The sequence below is a fragment of the Bos taurus genome, chromosome 6 (genome assembly GCF_002263795.3).
Source record: "Bos taurus isolate L1 Dominette 01449 registration number 42190680 breed Hereford chromosome 6, ARS-UCD2.0, whole genome shotgun sequence".
Classification (NCBI taxonomy): Eukaryota; Metazoa; Chordata; class Mammalia; order Artiodactyla; family Bovidae; genus Bos; species Bos taurus.
Window position 1 is genome coordinate 2,620,442 of NC_037333.1, and position 16,696 is coordinate 2,637,137.

Here is a 16,696-nt window from a genome sequence, read left to right on the forward strand (position 1 = left end):
CTTTGGAGAAAACGAACAAACAAAAATATGAGTTGTAATTTTGGGGATGGATGGTCATTGTGTTTGTTGCCTGTCCACTGCTGTTGGTTCAAAGTGCTGGTTCAAAGCTTCCTGACTCAAGTTTCCAATCTGCAGGGCCTCGCCCCATCAGGCGTCTTCCAGTCCTGCCATCCCTCCTTCCCATCTCAGCCTCCGTGTAACTGCCCCAGATCTAGCAGCGGGAATGTCTCTCCATCTGGCCTCTCACAATGAGCAGCGTTTCCCAGGACGCAGGGAAATCAGCGGCTTTAGGACCGCTCGGCTCCGCGTGCAAAGGCCTCCGGATCGCCCCGCCCCAGGGATCGCCGTTGCGTCCCGTTACGTCACACGCTTCCCGGAAGTGCCGCTGCGTTTGCAGCGGGGGCGCGTCTCCGGACGGCCCCGCGTGTGGTTATCGGAGCGGCGCGTGAAGCGGGCCTGTGCTTCGTTTCCGCGGCCGCTGTCGGCGAGGTGGTGAGCCTCCCGGCGCGAGCGTCCTAAGTTTGCGCCATGGAGGTGGTGGAGGCCTCCGCCGCTCAGCTGCAGACACTGAAATTCGGTGGCGCCGGCGTCGGAATTGGCCAGGAGGTGGCCGCGCCGGCCCCGGGCCCCGCTCCGGTCGCAGCGCCGCCGGCAGACCAGGGGGCCCCGGAGTCTGCGGGCGAACCGTCGCCTCAACTCCTGCCGCCGTCGCTCCCGGGGCCGCCTCTGGAAGGGAGCGGCCTGGAGACGTCGGACTCGGACTCCGACTCAGATTCGGACTCGGACAGGTCGTGCCCCCGGCGGCCGGGCACGTGGGGATGGCTCTGGTAGCGGGAGGCCGGGGCCAAGGAGGCAGGAGGGCGCAGGAGCCGGGGCGCGTCCCTTGCCGCGTCTGCAGTGTCCCCGGGAGGGAGCAAGGCTGTCGGGGCCCCACCTCTAAGGCTGGCGGTCCGAGAGCCCTCTGTGGACAGTTTGTCGTTTGCAGTTAGAACGTAGAAAACCTGAGAGTGGGGGCTTATTCCGGTGACCACTCGACGTGGTATGGCCTTGGGGGTTATAATTTAAGGTTTGTGGCAAATCTTTTTCTCAAGTTTAGTGTGTACTCTTGCTGGTTGAACCAGATAAATGGGGCATCAGATAAAGGATTTTTGTTTCTTTTCAGATTGACTCCTGACAGTTTTGGTAGTAGAATTTCTCTGGTGATGAATTTTTCAGGAAAGTGATTCAACTATTACTACGTGCTTTGCGTAGCTTTTGAGGCTTCTCCAGCCCTACCTCCTGTCTTTTATATAGGAAAGTTCTGTGGTGGGAGGAGAGTTCACTGAACCACGCTGAATCTTGTCTGCAAGTGTATGAGTGTGTTTTATGCCATGCTGTGTCGGTGAACAATATACACACGATGCTTGCCTTACATTCTGGTGAGAGGGACGAAAAATGAAGTAAAAAAAAAAAAAGTGAGTTGTTGAAAATTACAAGGAAGGACCAAGCAAGGCACTTGTTGTAGAACCCAACCAGGTAGGACCCTCAGGCCATGTTAATTTTCATTCTAACTGCTAGAGAAATTTGAAGAATTTTAAGCAGATGATTTTCATGCTCAAGTTAGCATTTTAATGGTTTACTCTGTGGAGAAGGAACTGAACTGTGTGTTCAAGAGTGAAAGCAGAGTGGTTGGCTTAGTGTGAAAGCAATGGGAAAGACGTTGTATTAGTCCACCGTGTGACGGTGTTTGGATTGAATATTTTGAAACTTTCCCGATTTGGATCGCCAATAGATGTGGCCTATGAAGAGGGGCATCAACTGGGTGTATGGCGGTGCTGTTTACGGAGATGGGGAGAAACCTTTCTGGGATGGGGGCTGTAAACCAATAGGAATGTTAAATTTAGACAGTTAATTTGAGGTTTCACTGTCAACAAATTGAAGATGTCAGGGAAGCAGTAGGAGGACAATTCAGGTATGGAAATGTAAATTTGAACATCAGATTACAGGTAAAACTTACTTTAAACTTTTTTTTGGATATGTATTTTTAAATTTATTTACTTTTAATTGAAGGACAATTGCTTTAAAATGTTGTGTTGGCTGGTTTCCGCGGTACATTGACGTGAATCAGTCACAGGTATACGTTTGTCCCCTCCCTCTTGAACCTCCCTCCCACCCTATCCCACCCTACTTCAAACATTTTATTGTGGACATTTTCGGACTCAGAGTAATATAATGACTGTACACATAGCCATCACCAAGTTTCACAGTTTCCATTATTTCCTAGCTTTATTTAGTTATTTTTGGCTGTGTTGTGCATGCATGGCTTTCCTCTAGTTAGGCGAGGTTGGGGCGGGGGGCGCTGCTTGATTGTGGTAGGTGGGCTTCTCATTGTGGTGGCCTCCTTGTGGAGCGTGGACTCTAGGTGTGCAAACTAAGTAGTTGTGGTACACTGGGCTTAGTTGCTCCACAGCATGTGGAATCCTCCTGGACAGGGGATTGAACTCATGTCCCCTTCATTGGCAGGTGGATTCCCCATCACTGGAGCACCAGGGAAGTCCCCTTAACTTTGTTTTACCTAACATTTCTAACTTGATAGTTTTAAAACAAGTGTCAGACAGCATGCCACCTTTCCTGTAAATTCTTTACTGTGCATTTCTGATAAAATATTTTTTACATAACAACCATGTCATTATCAGCTGTAGTAGAATGAACCCTAATTCCTTAACATCAGCTAGTAGCACTCTATATTTAGATTTTTCTAGTGGAATAGGAGTCATGTTTACCAATTTCATCATTGACTGAGCATGCAATACTTTGATACAGTTCCAAGGTTTCTACCTCTAGTGACTGGATTCAGGACTAAACAGTGAAATACAAGAGAAACTGAAAGAGAAAAACAGAATTAGTAGGGAGAATGCACTGTTTTTAACTTGTGAGTTTGTAGGTCATTAATTTGGCAGCTATTAAGAGTTTAGGGGTGGAGCTTAGGGATATCAAGACTGAAAATTTAGCAGTTATCTGCACATTGGTAATGATTGAACTCATTGGAGGTTATACATGGAAAGAGTACCGGAGAGAAGAGATGAGTATGGGACTTGTAGAAACAGCACATAAAAGGAGCTGAAGGGGGTACCAGTGAACAGTTCAAGCTAAGAGGATAGTTTTTGGCTCTGAGAATTGTTGTGGAAGTCAAGGGCTAAAGGGGTTTTCAGAGAGCGGAGTGTTCAGCATGGATGGTAACTTGGAAAAGTTTCCAAATTGAAGACTGAGAAGCAAGTCTCTTTGCTTAATTGATCTGATCCTTGGTGACTAATAAGACAGGTGCCTGGCCCAGAATTCTCTTTGGTCAGTGATTTGTCACGTGCTTCAGACTGATGCATCACATAAGAGACAGTTGTAAAAAGAGGGTTTGGGTTAGAGCAGGGTTTGTGATCAGTTGATTAGAGTGCTTTCCAAACACTATAGTCAATTTCAAAATGCTAGCCTTTGAATTATACCAGCAATGATAAACATCTAGTAACGCAGATATTTTCTAGTTGAATAATCATATTTTAATACCATTGTAATAATGCTTTTGTATCGTTTTCAACTTTTTCTTCTCTATAGTGAAACAGATTCCGATAGTTCAAGCTCCTCCTCTTCCTCATCATCGTCTTCATCGTCTTCCTCTCGTATGTCCCTTCCTCCAGTTCTGTCAGATGGAGAAGATGACTTACTAGTTGAGAAGGAAAATAAGAATTTTCCTCTTAAAACAAAAGATGAGTTACTTCTTAGTGTAAGTACTTAGATTTGTTACTAAACTTAATTTATATGTTCTGAAATATTTTATGATACTGTTATCATTTCATTTGGCCTGTATCTGCTCCATGAATTTGAAGACCACTCTCAACTTTTACTGGTCATACTTGTGCCATGCCTTGGCTTTCTTAAGTGAAAGAAAGAATTGATTCTGAATAATTTTTCAGGTTTGTTTCTAATGCTAACTTTTGATAATGTGCTGGGCATCTAGTTTAGCTTGCTGCCTTTCATTCTTATCTTCCCTAAAGATTGTAAGATGTACAATTGTTTTTTTGGAAGGGGTCCAAAACTCAGAGAAACTTTAGTTCAGTAGCAGTTGAAACTGTTTTTTTAATCAATTGCATTTGGAGAAATAGAAAGTAAAATTAGATCGGTTGCACTTTTGAGGATTTCTGTTTACTGGAAGTTTTTGGAGCGTTATCATTATTACAGTTGGAGAAAACTTGTTTATTGTGGATAGATATTTATTGGCATTTGAATGCATGGTTATTTCCTCTTAGACTGTATGCTGTTCCTAGGAGGTTAATGATAGTCTTGTTGAAGCCTTATGGTATAAGAGGAAAGTCTTCTTAGAATTTCACAGTATGGGCTGTATTGCCATATGGTTTTTTTTTTTTTACAACTCCCACGTGTACTTTTAATTATTGTTAATGTTTTTAAGAAATTTAGTGGTCCCTAATTATAGTTATAAAACGCTTAAACCAGTGAAGTAGTAAAGCAAAATTTGAGAGAAATTTTTAAAGCCTAGAGACATTCAGGAACCTTTTCATGACCATACTGGATCAATTATTTCCTTTTTCTCTACTTGTAATAAGGAATTTTCTATCTCAGTTATGCCTTGTGTATTGAGGGAACCCTGGAATTTGTGTGTGAATTCATCAGTGATTTATGTTTTCATACTGCCGACCTTAATCTCAGTGGTTTTTTACACAGAGGCTCTCCCAACTTATGATTATTTTCTGAAGTTATTGGCAGATTTGTTTGGTCTTGTCCCTGTATCTTAATCACTTTTCTACTTAAATCTCTCTTAGAATATAAGAATCAACAAATAAAGGATCATAGTACTTTGGTGTGTACACGTGTTTCATTTTCTTATTTATCCTACTGGATCTGAAATTCTTCCCTTGGGAATTCTTGAAATTTAATGCAAAATCTTAGTCAATTTATTTAGGTATTTTTCTGGATAGAGTGCCCATATTTTCATCAGAAAGTCAAAAAGAGTCTGTGTCCACATTTTTGAAGACTGGTTCATAGCTGATCTTTGTGGCTCATGTAGTGCCCAGCAGAGTGCTTTTCAGATATCGGGCTGTCAGTCAAGAGTAATACGTGACTTGTGGAATGGGTGAGTGAGTGGGCATGTGACATTCACTCATGTTTAAACTATTACAACACGCCTGCCATGTGCCAGAAACAAGACCCATCTGGTTTCTATTCTAAATACACCTACTGGAGAGGCAGACAGTAAATGACGGGGAGAAGTGCTGGAAGTGCTGTTGAATTGTGTGAATGTATGCTTAGCTCATATCAAAATTCCTTTTTTTGCTGGGGAAAATATATTAGTTTTTAAAACTTGAAATAGTGAGAGGGTGTCTTCCTTTTTGTGCTAGTTCTGAAGGATCTTTGGGAAGGATGGAAGGGGCAATCGTAGCCTTTTTTTTTCTTTTAAATTTTGAATTCTTAACTAGCTCCTCATACTATTTTATATTCTTAGGATTAGAAAGCAAATGTACTAGAAGTTCCTACTCCTACATATGGTTTTGGAGATATGTAGAGGAATGAGTTCCCTGGTCTGCTGTAAATCTTTTAGGGCTGTAGAAGAGTATATGAGGACTCTTTTGGGACTTGCGCTCTCAAGGTCAAGGGAAGAGAATGACTTGGCCCTGAATTTCAAGAATGGTGTGGCTTCAAGTACTCATTGTCTTTAGGATCTACTCTTTGTTATTAAGAAGATGTTTCTGCACGTGGCTGGTGGCTGGGCCTCTGATACTCCTGAATGAACGTCATGGACAGAACTTGGATTGGTTTACTGGGAGCCTGGTTCATGGGTCTGAACAAATAATTGAAGCTAGTGAGATGGGTATTCTGATTGCCTGGACATGAATTGCATGGTCACTCGTATACTCTCATGTGGAGAGTGTATAGGAAAGTGTAAATGAGAGAAAGCGAATGGGAGAGTGTGAGGGTGGGAGTGTATGTGATAAGTGACAGAAAGGGAGTGCGAAAGGGTGTGAATTTTGAAGAGTATGGGTAGTATCAGCCACATACAAACCACAAGGGATGTGTTCATGGGAAGGGGAGGCTTAGAACATGGCAGCTGTTGTTCAGTCAGTGATAACATTTATCTTCTGTGGAGGGAACGAGGGAAATACGTGGAAGCAGTTAATCACATATGACATAGGTTGGACTCTTGGAGCTGCAACAGAGACCAGATTACATTAGGAGAAGGAGATTTACTGTAAACTTCCTTGGCTAGGAAAGCCACTGGGAACCAAGGTAGCTATTGAGGATGGCTGTGCTGTTTCTTTTATGTGCTTCCTGGCATTCTCAAAGCTCTGAGTGTCATTTTATTTGCTGACTCACTTCTGTTTGCCTGTAGATTCAATCATTTTACCTCTAGCTTGCACTTGGGTTTCTTGTTCCTGGCTCTGTAGAAAATTTGATATGTTCTCCTCTCACTTTCTCCATGAACTGGCTATTCATGCCATATTCTTTGCTGACTTTTGAGACAGTCCTATTACTTAGCTTTGAATTTGTCTTTTTTCAGATGACAGTTCATGCTTCCTGGGACGAGCCCCCTCCTTTGTTACATAAAGTAGCTCTACTGCTGCTGCTAAGTCGCTTTAGTCGTGTCCGATTCTGTGGGACCCCATAGACTGCAGCCCACCAGGCTCCGCCATCTCTGGGATTCTCCAGGCAAGAACGCTGGAGTGGGTTGCCATTTCCTTCTCCAGTGCATGAAAGTGAAAAGTAGCTCTAGCTGGTATTGAATGTGCCTTTGTAGGTCTACTGGTGTGTATCTTCTCAGGCAGCAGGGCTGTGCAGTGGAACTGTTTGCTGTGTGTAGTCTTCTGATTTCCTAATGAAATTCTGAAGAAAACCAGTGAAATCTCCTGTGTTGTCTTTGCAAAAAGGTGTGCATAAATTCAAATGGATCAAATATTTAGTACCAGTTTCAGAGTTTGTGATACATCTGTGAGATCTTTAGAACAAAGACCAGCTTTACTGGTGTTATGGCCTGACTCTTCATAAAGTTTCTTATATTCTGGACTGTTTCCTATTGTTGAGGCATTTGTTGTCGTTCAGATGCTAAGTCACGTCCCACTCTTTGTGACCTGTGGACTGTAGCACGCTAGGCTTCCTTGTCCTTCTCTATCTCCCAGAATTTGCTCAAATTCATAGTTGGTGATGTTATCTAACCATCTCATCCTCTTTTGCCCGCTTCTCCTCCTGCCCTCAGTCTTTCCCAGCATCAGGGTCTTTTTCAGTGAGCCAGCTCTTCTCATCAGGTGGCCAAAATATTGGAGCTTCAGCATCAGTCCTTCCGGTGAATATTCAGGGTTGATTTTCTTTAGGATTCACTGTTTTCATCTCCTTGGCGTCTTAAGAGACTTTGAAGAGTTCTGCAGAATCACAGTTCGAAACCATCAAATAATTCTTTGCCGCTCAGTCTTCCTTATGGTCCAACTCTCACATCCATACATGACTACTGGAAAAACCATAGCTTTGACTATATGGACCTTTGTCAGTGAAGTGATGTCTCTGCTTTTTAATATGCTGTGGAGGTTCCTCATAGCTTTTATTCCAAGGAACAAGCGTCTTTTAGCTGCACTCATCATTTGCAGTGATTTTGGAAGCCCGCAAAATAAAATTTGTCATTGTTTCCAGTTTTTCCCTATTTGCCATGAAGTGAGGGGATCAGATGCCATGATCTTTGGTTTTTGAATACTGAGATTTAAGCCAGCTTTTTCACTCTCCTTTTTCATTCATCAAGAGGCTCTTTAATTCCTCTTTGCTTTCTGCCATTAAAGTGGTATCATCTGCATATCTGAGGTTGTTAATATTTCTCCAGGCAATCTTAATTCCAGCTTGTGATTCATCCAGCCTATATTTCACATAATGTAAGTAGGGTGACACCATACAAACTTGACATACTACTTTCCCAATATTGAACCAGTCTGTTGTTCCATGTTTGGTTCTAACTGTTGTTTCTTGATCTATATACAGTTTTCTCAGGAGACAAGTAAGTTGGTCTGGTATTCCTATCTCTTTTAAGAATTTTCCAGTTTGTTGTGATCCACACAGTCCAAGGCTTTAGCGTAGTCAGTGAAGCAGAAATATATTTTTTTCTCATATTCCCTTGCTTTTTCCATGATCCAAGGAATGTTGGCAATTTGGTGTTTGATTCCTCTGCCTTTTCTAAAACCAGGTTGTACATCTGAAAGTTCTCAAGTACTGTTGAAGCCTAGCTTGAAGGATTTGGAGCGTTATCTTACTAGCATGTGAAATGGGCACAACTGGTACTTTGAATGTTCTTTGGCATTGCCTTTCTTTGAAATTGAAATGGAAACTGACCATTTCCAGTCCTGGGGTCACTGCTAAGTTTTCCAAATTTGTTGACATACTGAGTGTAGCATTTTAACAGTATCATCTTTTAGGATTTTAAATAGCTCAATTGGGATTCCATAACCTCCAGTAGCTTTGTAGTGATGCTTCCTAAGGCCCACTTGACTTCACACTCCCAAGTGTCTGGCTCTAGGTGATTGACCACACCATCGTGGTTATCCAGGTCATTAAGACCCTTGTGTATAGTTCTTCTATGTATTCTTGCCACTTCTTTTTAATATCTTCTGCTTCTCTTAGGTCTGTACTGTTTTTGTCCTTTCTTGTGCCCATGTTTGCATGAAATGTTCTCTTTTTATCTCCAAATTTCCTGAAGAGATTGATAGTCTTTCCCATTCTGTTGTTTTCTTCTTTGTTTTCATTGTTCATTTAAAAAGGCTTTCTTATCTCTCCTTACTGTGCTCTGGAACTCTGCATTCGGTGGGGTATATCTTTCCTCATCTCACATCTCTTCTTTTCTCAGCTATTTTTAAGTCCTCCTCAGACAACCATTTTGCCTTTATTTATCTTGAGGATGAGTTTGGTTACCACCTCCTGTACAATATTATGAACCTAGTTTGCCCATAATTCTCCAGGCACTCTGTCTACCAGAGCTAATCCCTTGAATCTATTTGTCACCTCCACTGTATAATCATACAGGATTTGATGATTTAGGTCATATCTGAATGGTCTAGTGGTTTTCCCTACTTTCTTCAATTTAAGCCTGAATTTTTCAATAAAGAGGTCATGATCTGAGCCACACTGAGCTCCAGGTCTTGTTTTGCTGGCTGTATAGAGCTTCTCCATCTTCGGCTGTGAAGAGTGTAATCAGTCTCATGTCAGTATTGACCATGTAATGATGTCCATGTGTAGAGTCGTCTTTTGTGTTGTTGGAAGTGAGTATTTGCTATGACCAGTGTGTTCTCTTGGCAAAACTCTGTTACCTTTTGTTTAGGCATGCTGAGCTTAACTTTTACCTCTTTAGTCTGTTTGTTAAGCAGGAATGTTGCCTTCCTGGATCTAACTTTTTAAATCGTTTCTATTGTTGGACAGTTAGATCCTGATGATCTACCTACTAACTATTGCAGATCTATATTTGTAAGTATGTGGGAACTAAAGTGAAGTGACCTCAAGATTGTCCTTTTGGAGTTAAACAGAGCTGCAGCGGTCCTTTGGGATGACAAGATGTTGTTATAACCTGATTTAAAAAAGTTGAGAGGAAGAGGAGGAAAGAGGGATTGGTCAGCCATAGACACATTGGAAAGGAGAGTAGTTGTAATCATCTCTTTACTTAGTGCAGGAATGCAGTATAGGACTTAAAGTTAACCAAGGGGAATCATTCTTTTAAAACATAAACACTTGAAAGCGGAGAAGATTTATATATAATCTATACAATAAATGTAAAGCAGCACACATATTACAGTTTTGGAACTACATTTAAACCACATAGGGTTTATGAAGTGTTTCAATGAATTGGAAAATTAGATTCTTTTTGAAGAATTTTCTCTCAGTTCTCAGTTGAGAATGTCCTCAACTCTTCTTTCAAATAAATTAGATGTGATGAAGATTTAGAATCATAAGGACATTTATAGGATTGTGACATTTCTAAGTCTTAATCAGAAGTTAATTGTATAAATTAGTGCCCATTGTTTTCTCTTCTGAAAACCTGAAGTTACATATTTAAAAATTATGATTGCAGTGTTTATGGGGATAAAACATGAATAATACTGCATTAGAGATAATGTGTATTTATGTGTGTAATATAGCATGACCAAGAAAAACATTTAAGTACTTGTAGGTAACTCTTGGTAAATTTACTTTCATAATTTAGAGACTGCCTATATTATATATTATATGGAGTATACAGTAGGCAATATAATTATGCAGTGTAATTAGGTTGGCACTTTGTGTAGTTGTAATTAGGGTGAGTACAGTTTTTCTGATTGTGACAGTGAAGACCCGTATCATGAAACTTCCTAATGTGAGGATCTGGAAATACCTAGGCCACCTGAAGTGATCAGAAGTTACAGTGGATTATTTCAGTTTTTTTTACTTCTCACAGTCTTGAAATTGTCTTGCACCTTGTTCTACTCTTAATATCGTTGATTGACTACGGTGTTTTCAGGGCCTAACTTGATTTAAAAGTTTTGTCCTAAAAGTGTAGACCTTATTTAGCTTCAGCTTTTGTTGAGTCTAGTATATGTGGAATTATCATATCGTACCTTAAGACTGTTGATGACACTTTTTAATATTATTCTCAAAATGCCTGATATTTAAATGGCTTATATACTTGAAAGGAGGTAGGTTTTCAGTAATATTTGGTGCTTTTTAAAAACAGTGCTCACATTTTTTTAAAAATTAAAATTTTGTACTGCATTGCACAGTTACTTCAGTAAGCTTCTATGAAGCACAACTGATCCTGGATAAATACTAATTTATTCAGTAGAGTACCCATATGTGTCTTCTGTATATACATGTATATGATCATTATTACAGAAAAACATTCTATTAGGTTCCCTGACCCCTGTAGATTTTAATGAGTGAGTTGTGGCTGTTTTAGAGGATAAAGACCAATGTCTGTAAAGAAGACTCCAGCTTGGCTGGAGACACAGTTGGCTGCCACGTGCAGTCCTCTGCTCCTGGCTAACAGGAGAGAGTGGTGGGATAGTTTTGTTCCACTTTCCTCAGTTTTTAAAGTTCTCCCCAAACTGGCATCAAATGGGTTAGTTGCCATTTGGAATGTTTGATTTCTTTCTCACTATTTGCTGCCCTTTTTCTGTGTTTGTGAGTGAAAACCCAAAACAAGGTTCTTTAGATAATTTTACCTGAAAAGATCATGAATTACTGATTTTTCCCCCTCCCCCAGTGATAAGCCTTCCTTGAGCTAGGGAAGTCAGGGCCATTGTAAGATATTGTTGTTTTTTCAGAGGGCCATTTCTGACTGATTAGCTCCTTCCATTTTTCTGATGAAAGTCTTAGACACCATTTTTTGACTGGCGTATCTACAGTTTAATTTTTAATAGGATGAATTTTAATGTTAGATGCTACACATTTGAATATTTTGTTTAACTGAGCAATGATAGACTGTTGTTGATCTTTCACAGTTACTTGAGATGTGGTTGGGACCTTGCATTTCTTTAATGCCATAGCTGAAGAGCATAACATCTGTTCTTCAGAATCAGAGTAACTTTATTCAAGTCTGTTATGTAATTTCTGTATTAATATTCTGTCTTTTTGATTGCATGCTGTTAAACATTTTTAAAAATTGTACTATTAATCACTTGTATGAATTGTTGAGAACTTTTTTTTTTTTTGCTTAGTTTCTCACTACTTATAGATAGATAAGAAAACTGATAACCCAAAAATGACTTTCCTGATGCAGTGAGTGAGGAAGAGCAGATTCAGATCTGGCATCAGATGGAGTCTAGTCAGCTCTGTTTTTCAGTTCCTGCTTAGGACTTTTTCACAGCACTGGAATTTGATCATTTGAACTTCCCGATTATTTGGTTTTTGAGTAATGAGCATAATTTGTAATGGTGAAAGATGATTCTGTCATCTAATTTAAGCTTTCCTACATTATTGTAAGAAACCCTCTGTTGCCCTTTAATAAAGCCTTTGATTTGGATCTGTAGATGCGCCAGAAGTAGAGGATTGGATTTCATTAGTATGTTGACTTTTAGCATTTTGCTGAATGCTATGCCTATTTTTGGTGACTCAGTGGTAGAGAATCTGCCTGCCAATGCAGGAGATGTGGATTCAGTCCCTGGGTCAGGAAAATCCCCCAGAGTGGGAAATGGCAACCCACTCCAGCATTCTTGCCTGGAAAATCCCATGGACAGTGGAATCTGGTGGCTTAGAGTCCATGGGGTCACAAAGAGTCAGACACAACTTAGCAACTAAGCACGCATGAAAGCATAGATATTTATATTTAGCTGCAGATTGTATATATCCAAAATAAGTTGTTAGTTTCTTTTTAATTTTGGAAAGTAGCAAATAACAATAATGATAAAGATTGATCACACACCTTCATTTCCCAGGTATTCAGGTTAACGTCAAGACCTAATATGGTGCATACTGTTAGAATGTGGTCCTAAAATTATACTTGTATTAATGGCTAAAAATAGATGGTCCGCTTATACTTGGGTATATATTTAGTAATGGAGGGCTCTTTGGATGTATGAGAGTGTAAAGCAGTGCTATCCAGCCAGTCCTCCTGCAGTGATGGACATGTCCTATTATATTAACCCTGTCTTTATACCACAGCAACAGAACACTTGAATGTGGCTAGTGCTCCTGAAGACTGCATTGTAAATTTTATTTAATTTTAATTAATTAAATTTAAATAATCAAATTAATTAACATCTTGTATTAGATAAGCAGAGTAGGAGTCTTTCCTACTCACTCATTAATCTTTCTATGAGGGTCATAGGTAAACCAGGCTCATGTTTGAATCTTCCTAACTAGCTGTAAATAGGTTTCTAACTTTTTGTTTTCATGAGACTCGGTTTTGTTTATATGATAAAGGGCCTGGATTTCCCTCATCATGTCTGCCCTCAGCCTTTTGGTTTGTCGTTGTTACGTGTCTCATCTCTGACTCTATATACTCTCCACTGGCAAGGCACTAGTGTCATTTACTGTGTGTTTTGGTCCCTTTCTTTTGTTCTTTGTCACTGGAGTGTGCTTCTCCTCGTCTCTATCACACATACACATCCTTTCTCCACTTGTGGAAAACAAAGTTTTGGTTTTTATTTGAAGGAGGTTATGAGACTAAGCAGATTGAATTTTGTACCAGGGCAACTGCTGTATTAGTTACTCTCCTGGCTACAATAATACTTGCTGCTGCAAACCTGAGGTATCTGTGTGTCAGTTCTGTGCAGTGAAGCTTAATTGGAAGCCACCCTTTTTTACTTTCTTTTTGAGAAGGCTGGGTTGAGATCCTTTTCATTCCTTGAGGATTCTCTCTTGAATTTTAAGAATTGTAGTTTCATTATCTGATTCGTGCTTTGCCTGAAAAACTCCAATTTAAATTTTTTGTTTGTTTATTTGTTTTTAGCTTGGGTTGTTGAGCTAAGTCAATTCATGTAATAAATATATACTAAATACCTTTGTGATATATACTAAATATCATTTAGTATATACTATTTACTTTGTGATAGTCATTGTTCTTACCATAGTAAGAAGCAAGGCAGACCTCGTCCTAGTTTTTGTTGGATTTGTTGTCTAGTTTGGGACATAGATTTTAAGCCGGTAAAAGAATAGTATATTAGACATTAATATATTCACAAGAAAACAAAACCACAGGTTAATTTGATAAAGACTGACTAGGCTTGGTGGTGGTGCAGTTCTTCAGCTTAATGGTTAGGGAAGTTAACATAACTTGAGACATCTATCTACATGTTGAGACAGGATTTTATGTTGACGGTGTGACATTGCAGTCCGAGAAGCTTTCCATTTGAACCTTCTAAAATTATGCCTTCAAACCTGTCAAAAATCTTCATGGAAAGCACATCCCTTGGATGAATTGTTGAGGGAGTTTGGGAGATTTTTGCCCCCTTTATCTTTTATCCCTTGTTTCCTAGCATGCTTATTTGAAAAGGACAAATATCTCTTTTCTCCATTGATTCCATTTCCAGAATATCTGCCATTTCCAAAGCAAATATACTGGTTGGCTTAACTAGACTTTCAAAAGCAAATTCCAAAACAGGCTGTTAACCTGGAATTGTAATAGGCTGATTCCATTTATCTCTTAAGTTATATGTACTATACATACCTTTTGTGTTTTGTAGAGCATTTGTGATAAGAGACTTCATGCATATCGCTCTTATAGGTAGAGTCTTTTACCATCAAGAAGCAGTTGAATGCCTTCATTGGCCTTCTGTAGGAATCACAGAAAACTGTATATATTTCCACATTTCAGAGTCCTGGGGTCAGTGAGCTGGAATTAGAAGTATTATATCTGTATTCTAAGTTTGGTTCTATGTGAGATCAGAAATCCTTCCCATTAGTAGGCAAAACTTGCTGTTTTATTAATACATAGGTTGAAAATGGGGTAGTAACAGTTCAGGGAGCCTGCCAGCCTGTATTTTGAACACAGGTGTAAGTCCCCACCTCCCTGCAAATAGTCTGGCTTTATTTACCTTGCCTTGTCTCTTATGCTGGCTGTCTCACAGACATCCTTGAAGCAGGATGTCAGGACTCTGTCAGACCCTGTATAGTTTGACATGCTCAACTCAGAGTGATTTATGTGATAATAATCTCAAAAGATGATGAAAAGGCATTTGGTAAAGTTTAACAGTCATCATGTCTCACTTAAAAAAGAGACACAAAAATAGGAATATATGTATACCTTTCTTAACCTTATTAAAAAAAAAATCCCAATCAAAATTCATTCTTATGCTTGACATTTGAAACATTCCTGATAGAGATACAAGCCCACAATCATCACACTTGCTTGACATTTGTATTGTAGTCATACCAACCATAGTTATTTGAACAGTTCAAAATACAATGTGCTAATATTGAAAAGTAGGAGAACTTATTTTTTTGAAAATATGATAATAGAGTGACTACACAAGAAAAGCACTAGACATGAATTTCAGCATGATATTGTGTTCATGTAATTTTATTTTTTGATAAGAGTACTTTATTTATTATTAATTTTTTAATTGAAGGATAATTGCTTTACAGAATTTTGTTGTTTTCTGTCAAGCATCAGCATGAATCACCCATAGTTATACATATGTCCCCTCCCTCTTGAACCTCCCTTTCATCTCCCTCCCCATCCCACCCCTCTAGGTTGATACAGAGCCCCTATTTGAGTTCCCTGAGACAGAATGCAAAGTCCCATTGGCAGTTTTACATATGCTAATGTAAGTTTCCATGTTACTCTCTCCATCATACATATAATTTTAAAAGTGAAACTAAAGTAAGGAAGGAGAAGGCAATGGCAACCCACTCCAGTACTCTTGCCTGGAAAATCCCATGGATGGAGAAGCCTGGTAGGCTGCAGTCCATGGGGTCGCTAAGAGTCAGGCACAACTGAGCGATTTCACTTTCACTTTTCACTTACATGCATTGAAGAAGGAAATGGCAACCCACTCCAGTGTTCTTGCGTGGAGAATCCCAGGGACGGTGGAGCCTGGTGGGCTGCGGTCTATGGGGTCAGACAGAGTCAGACACGATTGAAGCGACTTAGCAGCAGCAGCAAAGTAAGGACAGCAACAATGTTTCAAACGTGATCTTGTTATAGAGGTCTTCATAAATGTGATACGGGGTTAAAATCAGAAAAAAGGAAAAGATTGATATATTTGGGAGATAAGGGAATGGATATTTGCTGTATAGTTGATAACGGGCAAATGTTCTTAAAGACCCCAAATTTTCTTACAAACTGATAAAAAGATAAACCTTTCAGAAGAACTATATGTAAAGTATACAAACAATTCATAAATACATTCAGATAGCCAGGAATCATGTTGTCCTGATTAATGAAGAAATTTGGATTTAAGGCAGGATACTATTTTGGACCTATTGGGTGGGCTTTAAAGTTTGCTCCTGAGTGATGACATCGATAATAGGAAAATCTCTTCATACATCATTCATGGAAGTGTGCATTGATGCAGCCTTTTTGAAAGGAGATTTAGCAGTATTTGTCAAAATTAAAAATGTTTATACCTTTGGATCTAGCAGTTTCACTTAGAAGAATTTATCATGAGAGTTACACAAACGTATGTATTAAAGAATGTTCATTGTATCATTTTGTGTAATAATAAAAATTAAAGCTGTGCAGATTATTATTATATAGGATGATTGGTATACTAAGTTATAGTCCATTTATATAGTGGAACACCATAAGAGTTTAAATAAAATACATACTTATTTTTGATGTAGAAAGACGTGCAAGATATAACATGAAAAAGATAGCTTATATTACAATATGGATATTTTATTTGAATGAGACATATTAAAGTTAAATGTAAACTTTGTGTCTGCCTAGTAAACATATTTGAAAATCTGTTAACAGCTGTCTATGGAGAGGAATTGGAACAAGGTTGAAAGGAATAGGATAGGGGAGATTTTTGCTTTTTTTTTATTTTGCTTTTTATTTTTTAAATTTATTTGCTGTTCATGTTTTAAATATTTTTGTATTCTTCTGTACTACTGAAGTTTTTATTAAAAAAAAAAAAGGAACATATGTAACTTCTATATTTAAAGTTAAAAACGATGAAAACAGTATCAGAGTTTTGGTTTGGATCAAAACGTAATTATATTGCATGGGCCTTTATTCCTCCTTATAGAAAATACAAATTAAGGAGCCTTCCAT

At 39.1% G+C, this 16,696-nt stretch overlaps 1 protein-coding gene across 1 annotated transcript in view; it reads left to right on the forward strand.

The window, feature by feature from the left end:
- Window positions 1-384: 384 nt before the first annotated feature.
- Window positions 385-16,696, forward strand: part of NAF1 (nuclear assembly factor 1 ribonucleoprotein) — a 50,421-nt gene continuing 34,109 nt past the window's right edge. Inside the window, exons 1-2 of the mRNA NM_001075652.2 lie at window positions 385-788; window positions 3,586-3,754. Coding sequence (NP_001069120.2) covers window positions 529-788; window positions 3,586-3,754 — 429 coding nt within the window. The 5' untranslated portion in view covers window positions 385-528. The remainder of the gene's footprint in view (window positions 789-3,585; window positions 3,755-16,696) is intronic.